Here is a 23,903-nt window from a genome sequence, read left to right on the forward strand (position 1 = left end):
ATTGTATATATGTACCACATCTTCTTTATCCATTCCTCTGTCGATGGACATTTATGTTGATTTACATTCACATTGTTGTATTGAATACAACAGATCTTTAGAATGTTTTCATCTGGCAAGACTAAAACCCTGCCACCATTAAACAATACCCCCTTACCCTCTTCCACCACCATTCTTCCTGTCCTTATGAATTTGACTTATTTAGGTAAGTGGACTCATACAGTATTTGTTTTATTGTGACTGGCTTATTTCACTTTGCATAGTGTCCTCAAGGATCATCCTTTTTGCAGCATGTGACAAGGTTTCTTTCTTTTTTAAGGCCAAATAATATTCCTTTGTATGTAGAGACCACATTTTGTTTATCCATTCTTCTATCCCATTCATCCATCCATGGACACTTAGGTTGCTTTCACCTTTTGGCTATTGTATATGATGCTGCTGTAAACACGGGTGTACAAATATCTCTTGAAGACTATGCTTTCAGTTCTTTTGGGTATATACTCAGAAGCAGAACTGCTGACTTATATGATCATTCTGTTTTTTGTTGTTGTTGTTGTTGTTTTTTGGTGATCGGGATAGGTAATGTTATTACAAATTTCAGGATTTAAAAAGTAATCTGTTACATTTACTAGGATAATCTGAGATGACCTGTCTCAAGCACGTGTGTCCCGTCAGTGGCACTGACCTCAGGCATGAAGAGACGCGGTCCCCCCGTGAGGGATGCGGTCAGCGGATGAGGCTATGCTGAGTCTCCACGGGCACGTGCTGACCGTGATCATTACGGTTTGTCACTCTGGCCTTGGCGAGCTGAGTGTAAGCTTCCGTTATGGAACTCTGAGAGCCAGGCTAGAAGCCCAAGGGCAGCCTCTCTTTCCTGCTTTTTACTTCAGTGATATTTAGGAGACTTTGTGTACTGAATGAGAGTTATGATTCACCGGCCTGTAAGCCCACGTGTGGAAACCCTTATCACCCGGCAAGAGACCGCCGAGGAGCGGCCTGACTGGGAAGGAGGCTGAGGCCAGAACCTGGGATTCACGCTAGTCCAGGTCACGGACAGCGATGCCCAGCAAGAGGGACGCTGCCGGCCGGCGAGGCCCCGTCGGCTCAAGGCTGCCCACAGACAGAAGGGCTGGAAGCAACCTCGATAGGCCAGCTAAGCCACCCTCCAGCTTCCAAACGAGGAGACAAACTTGCCCCGCGGTCATGGGCTGGGGCCCTGGGTCTCTTCCGCCTTGTGCGTTTAAAGACTAAAGGCAGCATCTTTACAAGGGGAACTGCGGGAAGCATCGGGCGAGCCCTCTCCATGGGGCCTCGGGGCACCCTGGGGCGAGGCGGGCAGTGCAGTACCTGAGAGGCGGCTGAGACCCGGCAGAGCACCTGGGCTGCGGGACTGAGGGCGGGAAGACCAGAGGCGCCGAGAGACTCCAGGCAGCAGCGCGCCGGCAGCCGAGGGGCCCACAGCCAAGCCCTCCTGCCTGGGGTCTCCCCCGCCAGGTCGCCCCACGGGGACCCTCTCGCTCTGAGACTGTGGCTGTCACGGGACGACGTTATCCCCCGGGGACGTTTGACAACACGGGGAGACACGTGGGGTGGGGCTGTCACCACTGCGGAAGGCGCAATGGGGCTGGTGGGCAGAGGCTGCACACCCTACAGCGCACAGGTGCCCAGGCCCGGGAGCTACCCAGGGGCCGTGGATGCCACGGGAGGGGGGGGGGGCACTTTACACACAAGACCCTGAACCTGGCAGGTGCCCAGGCCCGGGAGCTACGCAGGGGCCGTGGACGCCAGGGGGGGTACTTTACACACAAGACCCTGAACCTGGCAGGCGCCCAGGCCCGGGACCTCCGATCAGACCACCGTGCGCCCCCTCCAGCTCAAGCCCTAACACATGGGTCGGCCCCCTGCCCTGCGGACCCAAGTCCTCCTGACCCCGGAGTGTCCAAGGGATGTCCAGCCAGCTCCTGGCAGCTCCAATCCGGTCGACACAACATATGTATATGTATAAGTGATTCACTTCGTTATAAAGCAGAAACTAACACACCATTGTAAAGCAATTATACTCCAATAAAGGGGTTAAAAAAAAAAAAAACCTTACACCTTTTTGTCTTCTTTCTCCGAAAAATCTATTTCCTTCTCAGAGCCACTGCCACCGCAACTGTCACCGCCAGGATGGCAACGGCGGCTGCCCCTCCACCGAGCGGGAGGCACTTGCCCTCGGGCGGCGGGCCAGCTTTGTCGTGGCCACCGGACAGGGCCCCGCCCCCAGCCCCCAACCCCCCCCCCCAACCCCCCCCCCCCGCCCGTCTCCGGCCCGCGGGCCGCCTGCTCTCCGCCCGGCGGGGCTGCTGGGGGCTTCCCCGGGGGCTCTAGCGGCGGGACCCCCTCCTGCTCCAGTTCAACAGCTTCGGACACGGCCGCTCCCGCCTCTTCTTCAGCAAGTTCCTCGGACAGGGATGTCGTGGGACGGGCTGTCTGGCCGGCCGACCCCTCGGGGCCAGGCTCCCCGGCCGCCATCAGGGCAGGGGCCGCCGCGGCCGCCGCCTCCGCGCCCTCGGGCACCTCCTCCTTCTCCACATGCGCGAGGTCCGAGTTGGAGGAGTTGCTCTCGCTCTTCTCTCCGGCCCCGTTGCTGTCCAAGCTCTCGACTTCTTCGGGGTCCACTGCGACCTGCTGCCAGGACTCGGGACCCGGGACTCCGGTGGGCTCTCGGTGCGCCAGCTCTGGCTGCTGGACAGCGACACGGGGAAGCCCTCGGCCCGCCAGCACGCTGTCGCGGGCGTCGGAGCCTCGGTGGGGCTGGCGAGCGGGGCGCCGCCTCCGGGCGGGATGTCGGTGTCGTTGCCGACCTCCGCGGCGCCCGCGGGGCGCTCCTCGTCCTCCTCCGCGGACTGCAGGTTAAAGGCAGTGCCCTAGCCACCCTGCTGCATGATGCGCTCGGCGGCGTGGTCCTCCGGGAGAGTCGCACCAAACTGCAGCGATGCGCTCCAAGGTTCCTGAGCTCGCCTTGTCAACCCCAAGAGCACTGGTCGTAGCAAAATCAAAGGCACCAACGTCTTATTCCGGCCGCTGGCGTGAGTTGTGGTCTCCAGTGTACATTCCCGACGTGCCTGGTACGTCCCTGGCCTGGGTGCTCCCTGCAGCTCGGCTTGCGTGCATCGGTCCCTTCACTTCCTTTCCTGAACTGTCTGCTGCTGCTGTGCGCCACGGAGTCCCCACGGGGGTCTGTCTACCAGGCCGAAGTGCTTTAGCATCCGGCTGAGGGGCGTCTGCAAGACCCCGAGCAGAGGCGCCCTCAGCTCCTGCGACGCCTTCTCCCCCAGGCGGGCCAATTGGTCCTCTGCGGAGCTGTCGGGGTTTGTGGGGCTGAACACGGGCAGAGTGCCGGGTGAAGCCTGTGCTGGCGAAGGCTTCAGAAATTTCTTCGTCCAGGGATTTTAGCTCTTCTTCAATTTCAGTTTTAACTTTTTTTTTTTTTAATAATGATGATGATGGTTGTTTTTTTATTATTAATTTATTTATGGCTGTGTTGGGTCTTCGTTTCTGTGCGAGGGCTTTCTCTAGTTGCGGCCTCTCTTGTTGCGGAGCACAGGTTCCAGACGCGCAGGCTCAGTAATTGTGGCTCACGGGCCTAGCTGCGCTGCGACATGTGGGATCTTCCCAGACCAGGGCTCGAACCCGTGTCCCATGCATTAGCAGGCAGATTCTCAACCACTGCGCCACCAGGGAAGCCCAGTTTTAACTTTTAATAAAATTTCTTGATCCAGAGGTTGTGAAGCCATATCTTGTCGAACCCCTTGGGGTGAGGAAAGATGCTGCTCCTGTGGCTTCTCCTGAGAGAGGACTCCCAAGTAGCTGAGGACGACACACCTCTAGTGCGACCCTAGAGGCCCAGTGGTAGAGGACGTCATGGGGTCGGCTGGCAGAGCTCTGGAAAGGTCTGCTTGCAGATGTGTGAAATCTGGCCCAGGCCCCTGCCCCTGAAGAGGTGAGAGACGCAGCAGCGGCAGATAACTCTGTTTTTAATTTTTTTTTACGGCGCCACCCTACTGTTTTCCACAGCAGCTGTACCGCTTCATATTCCTACCAACAGTGTGCAGTGGTGCCTGTGTCTCCACGTCCTCACCAGCACTTGCTATTTGCTGGGGTGTTTTGTTTTTGTTTTTTGATAGCACCTTCCTAGTGGGTATGAGGTGGTATCCCACTGTGGTTTTGATTTGCATTTACCTAATGAATAGTGATGTTGAGCATCTTTCCATGTGCTTGTTGGGAGTAGCACAGATTTTATTTAACCTCGTTTGATTATAACTTTTAACTATTTGGACATACAGCACATGGGCCTCCAACTGAAATCTTGCCTTGAACCCTGCAAACGTTAGGGGCAGACCTGAGTCCAACCCATCCCAAAGCCTTTTACCACCTAGTTAGGTATGGATTGACCCTTTAAAATTTTCAGGACAGCAGCATTAGACAGAGACAGCTGATTCTGTTAAAGAATTTTGTTTTAGCTGAAGAAGAGAAAACTAAGAAGGGTCTACCTTATCCAGCACCTGGTGTAAGGCATGCAGGTCCCACACCTCCAAGTGCGGTGCCTAAACCAGCAGGTCAGCATCACCTAGGGAGTGGTAGACACACAGATGCTCTAGCCCCACTGCAGGTAGACTAACGAGAATCTGCATTTTAAGGAGTTCGCAGGTGAGCTGTCTGAGCTTTGACGTTTGAGAAGCACTGGTCCGTGTGTTCATGAGGGTCCCAGGAAGACTAAGAACAGACCACTTGAGCAGCAACGTCAGGGACGCTTACTGAGCACTCACTGTGCACCACGAACTGAACCGATGCTTTTCATCTATTATCATAACAAAAGCATAACGCAGGTAAACACTTGACAGAAAACTGAGGCTTAGAGACGTTACTTGCCCCACGTCATGGCTAGTAAGCAGTGGAGCCAGGATTTAAACCCAGGCAGTCTGAAAATAGAATCTGATGAACTTCACATGCTATTTCATCTCGTAAAGGAATCAGAGGATTAAAGGGAACAGATAAATAATGAAGGAATAAATAAATGAACCGTCATAAATGGAAATCTTAAGTTCAGGAGTTAATCACTGCGGGCTGGCGTGGCTTCTTCCCCAGTTCTGAAGCTTCCTCCTAAGTGGAGAACAGAGGGGACCCCTGGTCCGTGGTGGAGCCCAGGCACTTCCCGGGCCCTGGACCTCCAGCGCCCACCCACTTCCAGAGAGCTCGGGCTCAGCGGCGCCCCCTGCAGGAAGGTTCGGAGGCAGGTCAGGCTGCGTGGCTGGTCTGTCCGTGTGGGTTCGGGGTTCCGAAGCCCACTCTTCACAGACCAGCTGATGTTTGGAACTCCCGCTTGCCTTACTCTTCCTCATATTTCTCTGTCGTTTCAGAACTTGGTCTGAGAAAGTAGGGTGCATTTTTTCAGGCTCCCTCACACTCCAACATGCACCATTTAAATCATTTGTTTATTTTAAATAATATTTTTAATTTGTTGGTACCTGCTTCTGCTCATTTTCAAAAAGGACTTTCCCAACAGAAAAAGAATTTTAAGTTTTGCAGGAAATATAGGTACATATAATATTTATGTTAATATATATTTTTAATATATGTTTAAATAATATTGATTCTGTAGTATTTTATTTTAAATAATATTTCAAATAAGTCAATGTTTAACGTAACATAAATACTTATGTAATATAATCTAAAGAGTTTCATGAAATTTCAAAATATTAAAGCTCTCTAAACAAGTGACTCAACCGTTTTTCTCCACAAGGCTCTTCCAAGGACGATGCTCAAGAAAGGATGCCAGCATCCGGTCACAGGACCAGGTCCCCTGGCTCCCTTCAGCTTAAGGTAAGTTGCCACACGTGGTGGTAACTCATATCTACTCCCATCCACACGAGGAATTTGCGCGCTTTTGAAGATGATGTAGCAGGTACTGCCTGTCATTTTTTTGTGTAAATTACCTATGGAACATGGGCTTGAAGGGCTGATACAAACTTAAAACCAGTTTATTTGGGCTGTACCTGCTTAGCAATCCAGTGATGGGGGAGGCTTGTTCCATGGGCATGACTGCAATTCTCAGGGTGTGTCAAGTGTATGGAACAGAGGTTACAGCCCCAGCATTTGATGGTAGGAAGCAAGCAAACAGTGATGAAGGCAGCATTCCAGGCTTTATTTGTTTGCTTACTGACCATTGAGATTAAAGGGCATGATGTAGCTAGTATTTCTTCCAACTGAAATGAACACAAGCCGGGTGCCTTTCAATACCTGAAGCACTGGAAGGGTGTCAGTTTGGTTGGAACAATGGTCATCAAACCCTGAGGCTCCCGGAGCCGAGAGCAGAGGTCACACTGCCAAGAAGGAAACGTTGAAAGGAAGGCATTGAAAGGATCGGTGAGAACACCCTGCATGGCTTTATTTTTCTCCCAGGTGTTACAGAGGCGAGAAAGTTGGGTCTGAGAAAATGGAATGTCCTGGTGCCCATGGGGGCTGCAATGTGCTCTGTAGCATCAGAGACACAATCTCACTGCAGTCTTGAGATGTCAGGGGAGAAACTTCATTTGATCCTGCTAAGCTTACAGAGTACAGATGGAGAGAAAGACTAAAAGTAAGCAATGAACAGGTAGGGGGAAAGCGTCCAAAGGATCCTTCCTTAGAGATAGTCAAGTTGGGGGAGCGGGGGATACCTGTCGCTGTAGCTGAATTCCCTGGACACACTCAGTCCCAGACCACTCAGAATGCTCTGGGCCACAGTCCCTTTCAGACAAGCCACCAGCAATGGCTGAGAAAGACAGACTAATCCCCATATTAGCCGGGGTGGAGGTAATGAGCAAGGTAAATCGGCCTGAGGGAAGATGCATCAAATGTAAATGATTTTTGGAATAGCCGTGCCCTGTTTCCTTTCTCCGGCTCCAGGCTGACAGCGCCCAGTCAACTTCCAGTCAGCGTCCCATCTGTGAACATTGCTTCTGGCAGAGACCTGCTCCCCGGCAACAGTGCTTCCTGCTTACTGAACACCCTGGCACTTCTATCCACCTTGTTTCAGCTTCATCACAATCTGCAAGGTAGGTTTTATGTCCATTCAAGAAATTAGGACAGTGAGCCCCTGAGAGCTTTGGAAAGTGATGGCAGACACAGGAGAAGAGCCCAGATTCAAGCCCAAGGCTGTTGATGCCAAAGCTCGTGCACCTTCACCTCCTGCTTTGCCGTCTGTCACAGGGCGAGGCTGACTTTGCACAGGACGTGTGACCCGGGTGAGTGCCTATCAGCTACCCCTTAATCCTTCAAAAGAGAAGTTCAGTCTCAAATTATGAAAATTGTATGAGAAACAAGTGAATAGACCGCGTTTGTGAAATGTATATAACTTGGAGAGAACGAAAACCAAGGAATGGGTTTTCTTGTCTTTAGCAGAATCAGGCCAGTAACTTGATTTCCTTCCCAGAGAGTTTCCATCACTTCCCTCGCCCAGAGCAGAGCCATCTCCCACCCTCCGGCCGCAGAAGGGTCCCCAGCTCAGGTCAGCCAGCTGCCTTGATAGAACCAGCTCTCCTGAGTTTCTGTTGGTCCTCAGTTTCCCCAGAATTTCCATTCCTAAAGGGCTTTGGGGCAGCAGTCTTATCTGAAAGAGGCTGTTGAAACTCCAGTGTTACGGCATTTTGCACAAAATGGAAGAAGCGTGATCGTCTGCATCACAGGAGGGTGGGAGCCGCAGACCGCCCCGCTGGAGACCTCTGCTCTCACCTCCGCTCCCCTCCTCCGCCCCTGCTCTGTGTCCTCCCTGTGGACCCCGGTTCCTCTCGTCCAGCTGTTTACGCTCTCAGACTTAAGAAGTCAAAGGAAAACGAGGTCAGAGTTCACGAGCGTTCACAAGCAGCTCCAGGCTCCACCGCAGCCCCAGCTGTGGTTTCTTTTCTGGAAAACAGGTGGCTCAGCCGGCGGTGATGGACAAAACCTCAAGGAAGGGGTCTGCGTTGCCTGTGCATCTCCACCCACTCTGCAGGGGGGTCTTAAGTTTCAATCATCACTGATCTACATAATTTTATTATCAGACCGTCGTGGGCACAGGCTAAGGGCACTCAGACTGTGCTCCCGGCGGCCCCCTCCTGTCCCCTTCAGCTCGTGCACGAGTGGGGGGAAGCCTGGTCCAGAACCCCCTGCACCACCACCACTGTGGCAGGGCTGAGCCGCCACCTCCTAGCAGCTCTGCAGCCTTGGACAAGCACTGAGCCTCCAGGCCTCGGTGGCCCTGGCGTCGGGGGGCATTCGTCTCAGAGATGGGAGTTGTGAGGAATCCTGCAAGGTGCTCAGCTGAGCACTGGCTCCATCAGTGACCGTCTCCCGTTTCTCCCAAATGGCCATTTTCCAATGTCTCTGCTGCCAAGAGGCCTGAGAGTCATGGTGTCCGGATTTAATACCTGCTGACACCATCTGGGAAAGGGTTAGAGCCTGAGCTTGCTTCCACAGCTGACCTCTGCCGGGACCAGAGATGCAGGCTCCTGGGGGCCAGCCTCACGCAGATGAGCGTCTTCAGTTCCGTCCGCATCATCCAGCCCCGTGCAAGCCCTTCTCCCACCTGCCTGACTCTGACGTCCCTCTGTGCGAGGGCGAAGTTCTTCATCCTTTCATTGGAGATCATGCTTCAGTCGTAAAGTTTCCCTTTCTGTGCCCACCCTCTGCCCTCTGCCCCAGCACTGTGAACCCAGATGGCCATTTCTTTTTTCCTAAAACGAGCCTCATTCCCACTGTTGTAAAGGCAGGGCAGGTAGAAGGCTCAGGGGCGGGGCTGTGTGCTGAGCATCCTTATCTGAGTGTTTAGACACAGCTGGCAGATCCCTCTTCCCTGTTGCCCCTTCTAAGAGAGAGCAGGGGAGGGTCCTTCTCTCGCCTTGGGCCAGGTAACCCCACTGGCACATAAGCAATGAGCGTGACCCCACAGGAACAGAAGCAAGGGGACCAGCCATGCCTGGTCCTGCGAGGAAGCTCGGAAGAGAGGCTGACGACTGTATGCAGGTGGTACAAGGACGAAAATGCTGTCTCCGTGGAAGATGCCAGATTTTCTCCAGGCCAAACCTGAAGGTCTCTTTGTTAGTGAGTCCGTAGTGATCAAAGCAGAGACTAAAGCAGAAGGGGCCTGAGGCTGGCTCCTCGGAGTGAGGGAGTGAGCAGGCAGGGGGCCCCCGGCCGGGGAGGGTGGGGACACAAGCACTGGGCTCCAGTGAGAGGGTGGCACACGCCCAGTCCTGGTGAGCGCACCCGTCTGCACGGGTTCCAGGCTTCTCCTCTCTGTGAACCTCTAGCAGGTCGCCTTGGTAAGGTGTGAAGAATCTCAATTTCCCCGCAAAAGCCAGGGGAGTTGGGGATGGAGGTGAGCAGTTTAAAGACATTCAGGAACCAGAACGACCGAGGGAATATTATGTATTTTTCTGAACAGCTTTTAAAGAGGGTTTCACCTCGTGGTAAAACTGCAGATGCCATCTGGACAGGCAATGAGCCTGAAACGCAGTGGAGGGGATTTGGTTCTGCACCTTCACACGGGGCAGAGCTCCTTGTGTCCACTTTTGTTTTGGAGCGGGGGGCAGGAGGGCTGTGAAGAAATGCGTCCTGCACAGATAAAGGAATGTCCGGCATTAAATAACAGGAGAAAGTGACGATTCTGGAGCCCTTGCAGGTACAGTACAAATTTGATCACCAGGCCCTGGGGCAGAGCGGCCTCTAATTTCAGCTGCTGCCTCTTGTTCCTTCACTGCTCCCCCGACCCCTTCCCCAACTTTCCCCACAGTGAAGATTGCAAGGAACAGCTGTTTTGGGTTTAGAAACCCTCTATCCTGCTTATCAGATCTACTTTGCCATTGGTTAAGACTAATACATGCGATGTCAAGGTTTATCTTTTAATAAAAAGTACATTTAAATTCATTTTTTCTTCCAATTTTAATAAGATCCTTTGAGATGACTTTTGTTCGGTAAAACCACATTGGGAATCACTGATAGAGTGTATGTTTGTTGACTTCTTCTCTAAATTTCTTCTTCTGGAGAAAGTTTCTTTCGGAGGAACATGGATATAGTTCTGCGATCCCTCAGCCACAATTCGAAAACCCAAACAGCTCTGAAAACAGGAAGTGTTTGCTAACACAGTTGGCAGCAAAGCCTGACCTGACCTGAATGCTTTCAAAGTCAAAACCTGACCTGAGTTGCATGAGCCTATTTTAGTTTATCCCACAAATGGTGTAAATGTAAATACGCTTTTCTGGAGAAACATTAAGGTGCTTTATTCCACAGTGTTGCCCTAGACCCCATTTTACATGCTATATGGTATATTACTGTCCTAAACTCTGAAAGAAATCTGAATTCTGAAACATATCTGGCCTCACGAGTTTCAGATTAGGAATTGTGGTCCTATAGATATTTGTTAAATAAATGACCGTACGTCCTAAGGGCTTCACGAAGCCATGTTTATTCTGCTCACCCAGGCCAGCTCTGCAGCGATGGCTCTACCCGTTCTGTCACCTCATCAGACCTGCATCTGTGGGCCTGAGGTGCCCACAGCTTCCTCTGTTTCCTTTGTGGTGTGAGGGGATGAGTGGGGGTTTCACCACATCACCCACTCGACCACTCGCCCCTCCCTTCAACCACCAAATATGTGTTAAGTGTCGCCACCATGCGCTATGTGAGCACAGAAAGGCAAAGAAGAGTGAGACTCAGGCTCTGACCTCTAACGACTCCTGTTCGTACAGAGAACAGATCGGTGGTTGCCAGAGGTTGGGAGGGGCATGGGCAGTGCAGAAATGGGTGAAGGGGGTCAAAAGGGACACACTTGCAGTTATACAGTAACTAAGTCCTGGGATGTACAGCATGTGACTATAGTTAATAATACTGTGTTGCATATTTGAGAGTTGCTGAGAGAGTAGACTGTAAAAGTTCTCATCACAAGAAAAAAAACTTTATGCATGCTGATGGATGATAACTTATTGTGGTGACCATTTTGCCATATATGCAAATAGCAAATCACTGTGTCGTACACCTGAAACTAATATAATGTTATATGGCAATTATACCTCAATAAAAATAAAATTTTAAAAGAAACTAAAAACCATGAATAAAATAAACTCCTATTTGTAATATTAATGTGATGAAAGCAGAATGTTAGAAATCTGAACTATCTTCTCTTGTATACATCTAAACTATCCTGTAGAAATCTAAACTGTCTTCTCCTGTATAAAATGGTCATTCGTTCTTTCCAGCACACATTTATTAAATTCTCCACTCTGCCAGGCACAAAAAGAGGACAGACCTTGTTGGGGCACTAAGTCTAGTGGGAGCCTGATGCCCAAGGAGGATTTACCCCTCGGCAGCCATCCTCACGCAGTGGGGAGAAAATGCCCGTCTCTGGTCAGAGAGCTTTCCCAAAGGCGGTGCTCTCTGAGCAGACAGGGTGCTTACTTAGGAGGGAACCAGGGCAAGGGTATCCAAGGAGAAGGCAGAACCCGTGCAAAGGCATTCAGACTAGACGTCATTGGCGCGTGGAGCAAGAGTCCATTGGGAACGTCTGCAGGTCAAGATGCACGTGGGGAAAAAGAACGTTTTAAAAGTTTTAAAATGGTACAGATGAACCAGTTTGCAGGGCAGAAATAGAGACACAGATGTAGAGAACAAACGTATGGACATCAAGGGGGGAAAGCAGGGGGAGGGTGGTGGGATGAATTGGGAGATTGGGATTGACATGTACACACTAATATGTATAAAATGGATAACTAATGAGAACCTGCTGTATAAAAAAATAAATAAAATAAAATTCAAAAATTCAAAAAAAAAAAGGTCGAGGAGGGTCAGGTTGTGCAAGGACCGTGCTCCCAGCCCAGAGCACCGGCCTCTGCCTCCAGGCAATGAAGGATAGCTGACTGGCCAATGGACCATGATCCCTCCTCATGTGTAAATAGTTTGGAGGAGAACAAGGTGCGGTATTTGTTTCCAGCAAGATGCCCTTTGAATCTGCAAATAAGGAACATGTGTGTCCTGCAGGGCCGGCCCTACGCGAAAGCTTGAAGAAAGCCACGTGGACGGTCACCACCTTCCTGCCGCTAAACTCCCCACATCCCACCTCCTGTGGAGACCCTCGCGACACTGCGATGCCCAGCCTGGCCACGCTGCACTGAGAAAAACCGGTATGCATTTCTTTTAAATAGAAGGATGATGTAGTAGTCATTTCCTCTTAAAGTATTTGTTGCCACAGGGGAAGAATAGGTAACGTACACAACAGAAGCACCATTTACTCCTTCCTTTTCCCTGAGTACCTGTGCTACGTTTCATCTACTCTGAAAGGAAAGGGGCATCCCAAGAACAGAGCAGTTACTGTGGGTTGTTCCCATGCAGCCCCTGAGGTCAGCATGATGTGGCTGACATTTTTTGTGAATTCTGGTTTAATTAGTAAAATCTAAAGGCAGTAAGGCCATGATTCTAACAATTGCCTGCCCATTCCTTTATATAAACATGGAACAAATGAGTGTTTGCTAATTCTCAATTTTATTTGGGGGGATTTCTTTAATTGAAGTATAGTTGATGTACAATATTATATAAGTTTCAGGTGTACAATATAGTGATTCACAATTTTTAAAGATTATACTCCATTTATAGTTATTATAAAATATTGGCTATAGTCCCTGGGCTGTACTATATATCCTCGTAACTTATTTATTTTATGCATAATAGTTTGTGCCTCTTAATCCTCTACCACCAGCTTGCCCCTCCCCCCTTCCCTCTCCCCACTGGTAATCACTAGTTTTCTATATCTGCGTCTGTTTCTTTTTTGTTATATTGACTAGTTTGTCGTATTTTTTAGATTCCACATATAAGTGATATCACACAGTATTTGTCTTTCTCTGACTTATTTCACTTAGCATAATGCCCTCCAAGTCCATTCACGTTGTTGAAAATGGCAAAATTTTGCACTTTTTTATGGCTGAGTGATATTCCATTGTATATATACAGCACATCTTCTTTATCCATTTGTCTGTTGATGGGCACTTGGCTTGCTTTCATATCTTGGCAATTATAAATAACGCTGCTATGAACATTGGAGTACATGTATCTTTTTGAATAAGTGTTTCTGGTTTTTTTCAGACATATACCCAGGAATGGAATTGCTGGGTCATATGGTAGTTCTATTTTTGGTTTTTTGAGGAAACTCCATACTGTTTTCCACAGTGGCTGCACCAATGTATACTCCCACCAACAGTGCAGGAGGGTTCCCTTTTTTCCACACCCTCTCCAACATTTCTTACTTGTGTTCTTTTTGATAATAGTCATTCTGACAGGTGTGAGGTGAGATCTCATTGTGGTTTTAATTTGCATTTCTCTGATGACTAACGATGTTGAGCATATTTTCGTGTGCAAGTATTTAATTCTTGAGTAAAGCTTGGAAGCACTGAGGGGAAGGAAATGTATATTTACATCCTTTGACTGGACAGTATTTTAAATGAGATTAAGAAATAATCTTACTCCTTGGCCTGAAAACCCTCTCTAGCCTGTTATTGGCTTCAAAAGTTGGGATGTGATTGACAGAACCCTTCACATCACTTGGTGTGGCTATGGTCACATGGACATCATAATAAACGAGGTGAGGATACTGACACGACTTGATCTGAGATGCTCTTATGAACTCCTTCATCGGTGTGCCGTTTGGCTCCACTGAAAATTGAGTTATAACATTGCCTTCTTTAGGTGTCCTCTTGAAATGTAGATACCTTGGAATGAGTCCTACATGAAGCCTCATCCAGAGAGGTTAAGTAAGTGGCTCAGAGTCACACAGCTATCTTGGAAAAGCCCAGAATCTAAACCTTGATTTCTGGTTGGTCATTCATCCACACACTTCCTATTGCCTGATTACCATCTCATCTGTCTGTCTGCCTTCACGCACAGTTGAGATCATATGGCCCACAAACAAAAAATTGACTCTCTGGTCCTCTATAGAAAAGGTGTGCCAACCTCTGGTTTAGACGATTGTTGTACATGTGCAGGAATTTGACATATAGCACATATATTTTATATCTGGTGAGGAAATAGACCTAGGCTGGGACCCATCCTGCCAGAGGAGGGGACACCTGGAGCACTAGCCTTGGATTCACCAGGTGGTGTGGTGGACACGGAGAAACACGTCAGGTCATCACCCACACCCGCGAGCCTCTGACTTCCACCACTTATACCTGGTGAGTCTCCAGAGCAGCCAAGAGGCACTAGGAAGGCATCAAATATAAATAAATAAATGGAAATTTAAAAGTAATCTCAAAAGACAGCCTCTTCAGTAAGTGGTGCTGGGAAAACTGGACAGCTACATGTAAAAGAATGAAATTAGAACACTCCCTAACACCATACACAAAAATAAACTCCAAATGGATTAAAGACCTAAATGTAAGGCCAGACACTATCAAACTCTTAGAGGAAAACATAGGCAGAACAGTCTATATGACATAAATCACAGCAAGGTCCTTTTTGACCCACCTCCTAGAGAAATGGAAATAAAAACAAAAATAAACAGATGGGACCTAATGAAACTTAAATCTTTTGCACAACAAAGGAAACCATAAACAAGATGAAAAGACAACTCTCAGAATGGGAGAAAATATTTACAAATGAAGCAACTGACAAAGGATTAATCTCCAAAATTTACAAGCAGCTCAAGCAGCTCAATATCAAAAAAAACAAACAACGCAATCCAAAAATGGGCAGAAGACCTAAATAGACATTTCTCCAAAGAAGTTATACAGGTTGTCAACAAACATATGAAAGGATGCTCAACATCACTAATCATTAGAGAAATGCAAATCAAAACTACAATGAGGTATCACCTCACACCGGTCAGAATGGCCATCATCAAAGAATCTACAAACAATAAATGCTGGAGAGGGTGTGGAGAAAAGGGAACCCTCTTGCACTGTTGGTGGGAATGTAAATTGATACAGCCACTATGGAGAACAGTATGGAGGTTCCTTAAAAAACTGAAATAGAACTACCATATGACCCAGCAATCCCACTACTGGGCATATACCCTGAGAAAACCATAATTCAAAAAGAGTCATGTGCCACAATGTTCATTGCAGCTCTATTTACAATAGCCAGGAGATGGAAGCAACGTAAGTGTCCATCGACAGATGAATGGATAAAGAAGATGTGGCACATATATAGAATGGAATATTACTCAGCATAAAAAGAAATGAAATTGAGTTATTTGTAGTGAGGTGGATGGACTTAGAGTCTGTCATACAGAGTGAGGAAAATCAGAAAGAGAACAACAAATACCGTATGCTAACATATATATATGGAATCTGAAAAAAAAAATGGTCATGAAGAACCTAGGGGCAGGACAGGAATAAAGACGGAGACGTAGAGAATGGACTTGAGGACACAGGGAGGGGGAAGGGGAAGCTGGGATGAAGTGAGAGTGTAGCACTGACATATATACACTATCAAATGTAAAATAGATAGCTAGTGGGAAGCAGCCGCATAGCACAGGGAGATCAGCTCGGTGCTTTGTGCCCACCTAGAGGGGTGGGATAGGGAGGGTGGGAGGGAGACGCAAGAGGGAGGGGATATGGGGATATATGTATATGTATAGCTGATTCGCTTTGTTATAAAGCAGAAACTAACACACCATTGTAAAACAATTATAATCCAATAAAGATGTTAAAAAAAATAAAAATTTAAAAAAAAATCTCAGTGAAGAGATAAATTAGGAGTTTGGGATTAACATACACAGACTACAATACATAAAATAGATAAACAACAAGGACCTACTGTATAGCACAGGGAACTATATTCAATATCCTGTAATAACCTATAATTGAATCTGAAAAAGAATACATATATACAGATATATGTGTATATATATAAGTATATTCACTTTGCTATACACCTGAAACTAACACAGCATTGTAAATTAACTACACTTCAATTTTACAAAATCATTAAAAATTAAAAAAAATTTTTTTAAATAAAAGTAAACTTGGAAACAGTAAGGCGTTATAGATCTGACAGGATCTTTCCCACAACAGGCTGTGTAGCCTGTGAGAATTAAGGGACCGACGGGGCAGATGCAAGGAACGTGCAGCTAAGTTGTTTGCACTGTTAAGTCCTCTGTGTGATCCATGTTCAGATAGATGCTTTCTTTTAAAATAGAAATATAATAAAGTGCACAGCTTTTAAGTAGGCACATCAGTGAATTTTTATCATGTATATGGCTGAGTAACCAATACCGAGATGAAGGTGTCAAACTTTCCAGCACCCAGAGGCCCCTCTGAGCTCTGATTCAGTCGGTGACCCCCTAAAGAGACCAAATATTCTGATATCTATCATCATAAATTAGTTATGCCTGGTTCTGGAGCATCAGATGAGCAGAATCGAACAGTATATGCCCTTGGTGTTGGGCTCCTCTGGCTATGGACAAGCCACACGAGTTCAGGATGGGCCTTACCCGCCCTGGGCTATGAAGGCAGCCAGAACAACCCAAGGACAGAATAGACACTGAGGCAACCGCCCCACGCTGCCTACCTTGCCTGGCACGTGGGTACAGGTGGGATCTCACCAGTGCTCTTGAGCCCCTGCAAAATCCAGGTGCATCTGTTTTCAAAAGGCAAATATTGTTTGCTCCCTAATCGCTAAAGGCCATAGGGGAGGACCCCTCCCTGAAATCAATGCCGGCCTCAGCCTTGCCCGCTTAGCATAAACACTGCACCCTCCTTGCTCTGCCCTCTGAGACCCCTCGGATTTGCTGAAGGCCCACACCTCAGCTTCAGCCCTGGGGACCCACCTCTGCCTCTAGAGAAACAGGATCGCAGTTTAGAAGCAGCTCCCTGCCTGTGGACAGAGCTGCCCACAGCTGCCCGGCTCCCCACAGGGAGCATCTGCACTTAGCACAGAATCCCCAGCAATGATGGCACTGCCACGCCAGACACCACACCCCACGTGGTGGCTTGCCCTGGCTCATGTCATGAGGCTCGGGCCACTGGCGCAGAGATGCTCGGGACTCCCCTCCACAATGAGTCCTGATCCAATTGGGAAACAAGACAGAAGAGTCAGTGAGACACAATCTCCCATGTCTTACTGATCAAGCCTCGGCTGGTGGACAGATTACATCTGCAGCAAATGGACGTCCTAGGACCAAACCCTAGAAGGAATCAGACGGCCCTGCACCCGAGGCTTGTCCTGACGGCGTGGAGGAGCTGAGGGGAACGTTGGCTTGGGGGCAGCTCTGTCCCCGAAGCAGGCAAGTGGAGGGAGGGGTTACAGGTGCCCAGCGTCTCTGCCTAAGCGCACTAAACAGATTAAATCCTTCTCTCCCGGGGAGAGTGATTGAGAGGCTGGGGAGAAGCCAGTTCTATACTGAGTGGATCTTCCTCCACGTCGAAGGGAACAGAAAACAGAAATAAGTGTTCCTTCAACAGAGTATAGACTATGGAACGATCAGTGATTGTTCGTTAAAAATATTAAACCACACTTAAAGCATGGAGTAAATATTAACCAGAATGTTTTATTAACTAATTGAAAACCCCTTTCACTGACTGTAAAAGATAAGAAGATTGTAACTTTTGCAAGTGCCTTTCAACGTCAGAACAAGAAAATGGCTTACAAATAGGGCATCTGTATTTTATTTTATTTTTTTATTGAAGTATAGTTGATTTACAGTGTTGTGCTAATTTCTGCTGTACAGCAAAGTGACTCAGTTATACACATAGATACATTCTCTTTTTATATTCTTTTCTATTATGGTTTATCCCAGGATATTGAATATAGTCTCCCGTGCTCTGCAGCAGGACCTTGTTGTTTATCCATCCTGTATATAATGGTTTGCATCTACTAACCCCAAATACCCATTCCTTCCTTCTCCTTCCCTTCCCCCTCCTTGGCAACCACAAGTCTGTTCTCTGTGTCTGTGAGTCCATTTCTGTTTTGTAAGTAAGTTCATTTGTGTCATATTTTAGATTCCACACTATACGTGATAGCATATGGTATTCATCTTTCTCTGTCTGGCTTACTTCACTTAGTAGGATAATCTCTAGGTCCATCCATGTTGCTGCAAATGACAATATTTCATTCTTTTTTATGGCTGACTAATATTCCATTGTATATATGTACCACATCTTTATCCATTCATCTGTTGATGGGCATTTAGGTTGTTTCCAAGTCTTGGCTATTGTAAATAGTGCTGCTATGAACACTGGGGTGCATGTATCTTTTCAAATTATAGTTTTGTCCAGGTATAAGATCATCTGTATTTTGAACAGGATATACCCATGTTCTGGATCCACTTTAAAAACAAGACGTTTCCTTATAAGAACTACTACAAAATAGGAGGTAGAGACCTCATCACAGGTAGGATCCAAAGACTCAAACTTTACTATTTAAATCGTTTCATTACGAACTGTTATCTTACATTTGGATATTTTCATGATCAGTTATCATGGGCCAGAAATAGAGCAGCTCTGTGTAATCAAATAGCCTTGGGAGCAGTGCTGCTGCAGGAAGCCTGCACGCCCTGTCAGGGGCTCACCTGAACACGCGTGATTACCTGGTCCCCAAGACATGACTTCACATCTGTGATGCTCACGATTCAAATGGTGTTTATAAGCATGAATTACCTCCATTCAGGAGCAGTCTCAAAAAGCAGACTTTAAGAACAGAGAAGGGGGAAAAAACACCAGAGTATCTAAATGACAGATGAAATATACTGTTTTTCAGAACTGAAAACTGGAAAATTGCTTTCCACATGTGAGCTACGACATAAAAAATGATATAATGATCATATTTTAAACTTCACAGCTGGGTTAGCAAAGTCAACCAAATCTTGCACATTATAAAATGCATTTTCTCAACTAAGAACAAAGATAGAAATAGCCGTTTTGGTGATGTTTTGTTCCCCCACGGTGGTCCTAGAAGCATAATACGTGGTAAAGCCCATCACCAGTAAAGAAAGAGAGGCGGCTCTCCGCTCTGCTTAGTAAACCCTGGAGGCTTCCCCAGGGCCAGCGTCTTTCTCACCTGCCGTCAGTTCTATGAAAACGCTCAAAGTCAGCGAGCCGCCCCTCTAGCTGGTTAAAGACTTACATCTGGATCCTAGGAGAGTGACCAAGTAACCACGACACCTTTTTTGTGCTCTACCCACTGTTGTCTCTAGAGTGCTCTTGGTTTAATTCATAGAAACATTCTGGGGGGTAGACAGTACAGTGGTTCAGAATCTAAGAACTCTGAAGCCAGTTTATCCAAGTTCATACCTGGCTTTACTCACAATATGTCTCAGAAGGTTATTAATAACTGATCTTTGCTGCAGTTGTTTTTTTTTTTTTTAATCTGTAGCGGGCAGGTGATACCAACTTCATTAGGGCTCTTGTAAGAATTAAGTGGGATACACATCAATTGCACAGAATGGCATCAAGCCCATAGCAATTGCCAGTGATCATTCCTATAAAAGGCATCCATGCATCCTCACCCATGAGGGCAGTTTTAATGTATTCACTCTAGAGAATTCCAAGTCCTGGTTGTGATTTCAGACTTTGTTAATGGTAACTCTGCAGTGTGGAACTTTAATCATAATTCAGTCATCCCTCAGTTACTCTCATTATTGGACAGGAGCATTGGTCTGAGTTAAAACCACACCCGTACTCTCAGACACACACACACTCACACTCACACACACAGACTCCTGCACACCCTTCTTCATCATGGGAGTGATATAGCCTGAATGTTTGTCTCCTCAAAATCCATATGTGGAAGCCCGATCCCTAATGTGACGGCATTTGTCAGTGGAGCCTCTGGGAGGTCATGAGTGGAGCGCTCATGGATGGCATCAGCACTCTCACACAGAAGGCTGGTACGAATCTGCTGGTACCTCGGCCTTGGACCTCCAGCCTCCAGACCGTGAGAAATAGATTTCTGTTGCTTCTAAGCCACCCCGTCTACGGTGGTCTGTTACAGCAGCCCGAACGGACTAAGGCAGGGAGGGAATGAGAGAAACCTGAGGTTACCCTCTGCTTTACTCAGATAACCCCTCACTGGCTCATGTAATCATTGAAAACACTGTGGAAACAGGGCACATTTCTCCCTTCAGAGTCTTTAAACATCAGACCGGAACCTTCAGTCCGAGGTGGGGCAGGTGCAGTCAGTCCTGCGTGATGTCAGGACCGTGCAGTAGATTTCCTAACCCTACACTTGCTTCCCTTCTTCTGGTTCACCTTTAGCTCTGCTGTTAATTTTTTTTTTTTTTCCGGAAGTGCTGACTTTTAATGTTTTATTTTTATACAATTTTTAAAGGTAACTTTCTATTTACAGTTATTACAAAATATTGGCTATATTCCCCGTGTTGTAGAATACATCCTTGAGCCCATCTTACACCCAGTAGTTTATACTCTTAATTCCCACCCGTACTTTGCCCCTCCCCCTTTCCTTCTCCACACTGGTAACCGCGAGTTTGTTCTCTATATCTGTGAGTCTGCTTCTTTTTTGTTATATTCACCAGTTTGTTGTATGTTTAGATTCCACATATAAGTGGTATCGTACAGTATTTATCTTTGTCTGACTTATTTCGCTTAACATAATGCCCTCCAGGCCCATCCATGTTGCTGCAAATGGCATTATTTCATGCTTCTTTATTTATGGCTGAGTAATATTTCATTGCTTCCATGTCTTGGCTCTTGTAAATAATGCTGCTATGAACATTGGGGTGCATGTGTCTTTTTGAATTAGTGTTTTTGTCTTTTTCGGATATATACCCAGGAGTGGAATTGTAGGATTATATGGTAGCTCAGGTTTTTTGTTTTTTTTTTTTGAGAGACCTCCATACTGTTCTCCACCGTGACTGCACCGATTTCCATTCCCAACAGCAGTGCACTAGGATTTCTTTCTACACCCTCTCCAGCCTTTATTATTTATAGACGTTTTGGTGACACCTGCTGTTAGTTATAACACATTATAACTTTAATGTTTCAAAAAATAAAATAAACCTGTTCTTGGCTCAAGTTGAAGAGATAAAATGAATTTTCTGTAATAGCTACAATTTCTAAAATACTGTTGAGCATATAATAAGGAACAATTAAATTACCATAAATGCCTGAGCAAATAACAACATTTTCCCAAGATCAATTTAAGTATCTAATGCAGTGGAAATTAAGAGGTTTGCTAACGGTCCAAGTTATTGGTTGGTTGTTCAGTTCAAATGCCATCTTTTTTTCTTAATTCAGGAAAAGGCTTTTATTTGTAACATTTTCTCTTTGATCAGTATTTCTTGCCCTTTCCCTTGTTTTCATCTTGTAAATTACTCTTGCCAGCATCATTCAATCTGTTTTCAGGCCACAGATTATATAATAGCAAAAAATATATTTCAGATAAGAATCTATTAATATTGCATCTGAGAACAAGAACCAGTTTTTCCTCTGCGCCTCTTTTGAATTGCCCAGAATTGCTGAAGACTGTCTATCAAACCTAAATGTTTGACATCTCTGCTCCTTAGAATTATTCTTAAAATGAGCCTTAAGTCTGCAGGCTTCAAAAACATTTCTTTATGTCTCTTCCTTCCAAGGCTGTTGGAATCATAAGACCTCCCATTCTTAAGTGGGAGGTTGGCAGCAGGCTTACTGGAGTAGCTTTATCTTGGTTTATCTGACAAATGCAGCATTTTGTTGCTCTCAAGGATCTAACAACTCAAGAAAATGGAGCACCCAAACACCTGGATATGTGGCAGTCATCTAGGAAAAGAGAATGAATGGTCAATGTGTTGTTTGTAAGACGCTGAATTTGAATACTGTATTTTTAACTATCATCCCATAAAGATAAAGCTTTAACACTAAAGATTTAACTATCCATTCACAGACTGCCTCTCTCCCCAGCCATGTCGGAAGAGTGAAATATTCATTTAATCCGCTGAACAGTATGTAAGGGCTTCCAGCGTGCCCGGCAGTGTGCCGACCACTAAAGCTGTAACTGTGAGCAGGGTGGACAGAGTGCCCCGTGCACCTGGGAGGACGCGACACTCAATAAGCCACAGCTGCGATGCCGCTGTGCACAGCCGGGAGGACGCGGGATCCTAATCCCAGGTCTGCCAGCCGACACCTGTCGCCTGCACTTGCTGAAGCCACATGTTAACCTGTCTCCGCAGCATCCCCATTACCACTGCTGTCTGAGGAACTGCCCTTGTCATTCCTCACGATTGGATCCTCTCAAATCCATCCTCCAGCTGTGCTAGAGAGAGATTTCTAGAATGCAAATACGCTGTGACTCCTTTGCTGCTCGTACGTCAGGAAACAAAGTGGGGGGTGTTTTCCCACGTCATTTCTGGGACTTGCACTTCCATTTCCTTAGCTCTGACCCCGTTCAATTCCAGGAGGCATGAAAGTCCATGGTCAGCAGGCTGCCACACACCAGCTGTGTGTGCCTGAGGGCCGTGTCCCCGTCTCCCTGGCCCCAGGGTCCTCATCAGTGGCACAAAGTCATACGATTAAGTCACCTTCAAATCCCTTCAGCTCTGTGACTTGTCAGGCAGAACCAGTGAGGCAGAGTGAAGAGGGCCTGACCTGGTTGAGAGTTCTGGGTTTGCCACCTAACTAGCTGTTTGGCCTTGTGCTGGTTACTGAACCTCTCTGTGCTGTAGGTTTCATCACGAATGATCCGGTGGTTTTATAGACGCATATGATACAAAATGTGGAGCCATGTAACAGAGGTCTGCACGTGTAGAATGTGGACATGTGACAATGCCATCCCAACTGAGTTCTGTGGAAGGTGAAGTCAGTGAGATGGTAATAATTATTGACACTCTGATTTCTCTTTTTGGTCCTAAAATCGATTTTCTGCTCTGTGAATTATCTGAGAAATTCAGGGCTTTTATGTTCCCACCGCACAATTAAGCATCAGTCACCGACGGAAATATTAAGTTAGTAACATAGTGTGGAAAACAGGAAATTCTGTGAAAAAGTTTAGACTTATTTGGGGGGCCTCTCACTCATTTCCTAAATCTGATAAAATCATTCTTGAATTACCTGTTATTTTAGGTTATCCATGCCTTTATCCCTTTATTTTGTTGTAAGCAATTAAATGTTTTCTTAATTTCTTTATATTGGAGTATAGTTGATTTACAATGTTGTGTTAGTTTCAGGTGTACAGCAAAGTGATTTAGTTATACATATACATGTATCCTTTTTCAGATTCTTTTCCCATATAAGTTATTATACAGTGTTGAGTAGAGTTCCCTGTGCTGTACAGTAGGTCCTTGTTGATTATCTATTTTATATGTAGTAGTGTGTATATGTTAATCCCAAACTCCTAACTTATCCCTCACCTCCCCACCTGTGGTAACCATAAGTTTGTTTTCTAAGTCTGTGAGTCCGTTTCTGTTTTATAAATAAGTTCATTTGTATCATTGTCTTAGATTCCACATATAAGTGATATCATATGATATTTGTGTTTCTCTGTCTGACTTGCTTCACTTAGTACGATAATCTCTAGGTCCACCCATGTTGCTGCAAATGGCATTATTTCATTCTTTTCTGTGGCTGAGTAGTATTCCATTGTATATATGTACCACATCTTCTTTATCCATTCATCTGTTGATGGACAGATTGTTGTCTGTCCATGTCAGACAGATGATAGGTTGTTTCCATGTCTTGGCTATTGTAAATAGCGCTGCCATGAACATTGCGGTGCACGTATCTTTTCGAATGTAAGCAGTTAAATGTTGACAAGCTCGTCTAGTTAGCAAAGTGACATATTAGGAATGATTCATTCTTCAGGCATTTCTTGTGGGAGCCATGCCAGACACTGGGCTTATAAAACAAATGAAACCATCTCACCTTCAAAGAGTTCACAGCCTGGAATGCTGCTGGTTCTGGCCTATAATTATGAAAAGCAAAATTCTTTCT

General features: G+C 46.5%; 1 protein-coding gene and 1 pseudogene across 2 annotated transcripts in view; one reads left to right on the top strand and one right to left on the bottom strand.

Moving 5' to 3' along the window:
- Positions 1-2,123: 2,123 nt before the first annotated feature.
- LOC133097575 (bcl-2-like protein 13) lies at positions 2,124-3,908 on the bottom strand (annotated as a pseudogene).
- A 1,900-nt stretch (positions 3,909-5,808) lies between these two features.
- LOC133097577 (uncharacterized) overlaps positions 5,809-23,903 on the top strand; it is a 59,226-nt gene continuing 41,131 nt past the window's right edge. For both annotated transcript variants that reach the window (XM_061199504.1, XM_061199503.1), the window contains exons 1-3: positions 5,809-5,865; positions 6,931-7,079; positions 12,031-12,173. In XM_061199504.1, coding sequence (XP_061055487.1) covers positions 5,815-5,865; positions 6,931-7,079; positions 12,031-12,173 — 343 coding nt within the window. In that variant the 5' untranslated portion in view covers positions 5,809-5,814. The remainder of the gene's footprint in view (positions 5,866-6,930; positions 7,080-12,030; positions 12,174-23,903) is intronic.

This window comes from Eubalaena glacialis, chromosome 9, assembly GCF_028564815.1.
Source record: "Eubalaena glacialis isolate mEubGla1 chromosome 9, mEubGla1.1.hap2.+ XY, whole genome shotgun sequence".
NCBI lineage: Eukaryota > Metazoa > Chordata > Mammalia > Artiodactyla > Balaenidae > Eubalaena > Eubalaena glacialis.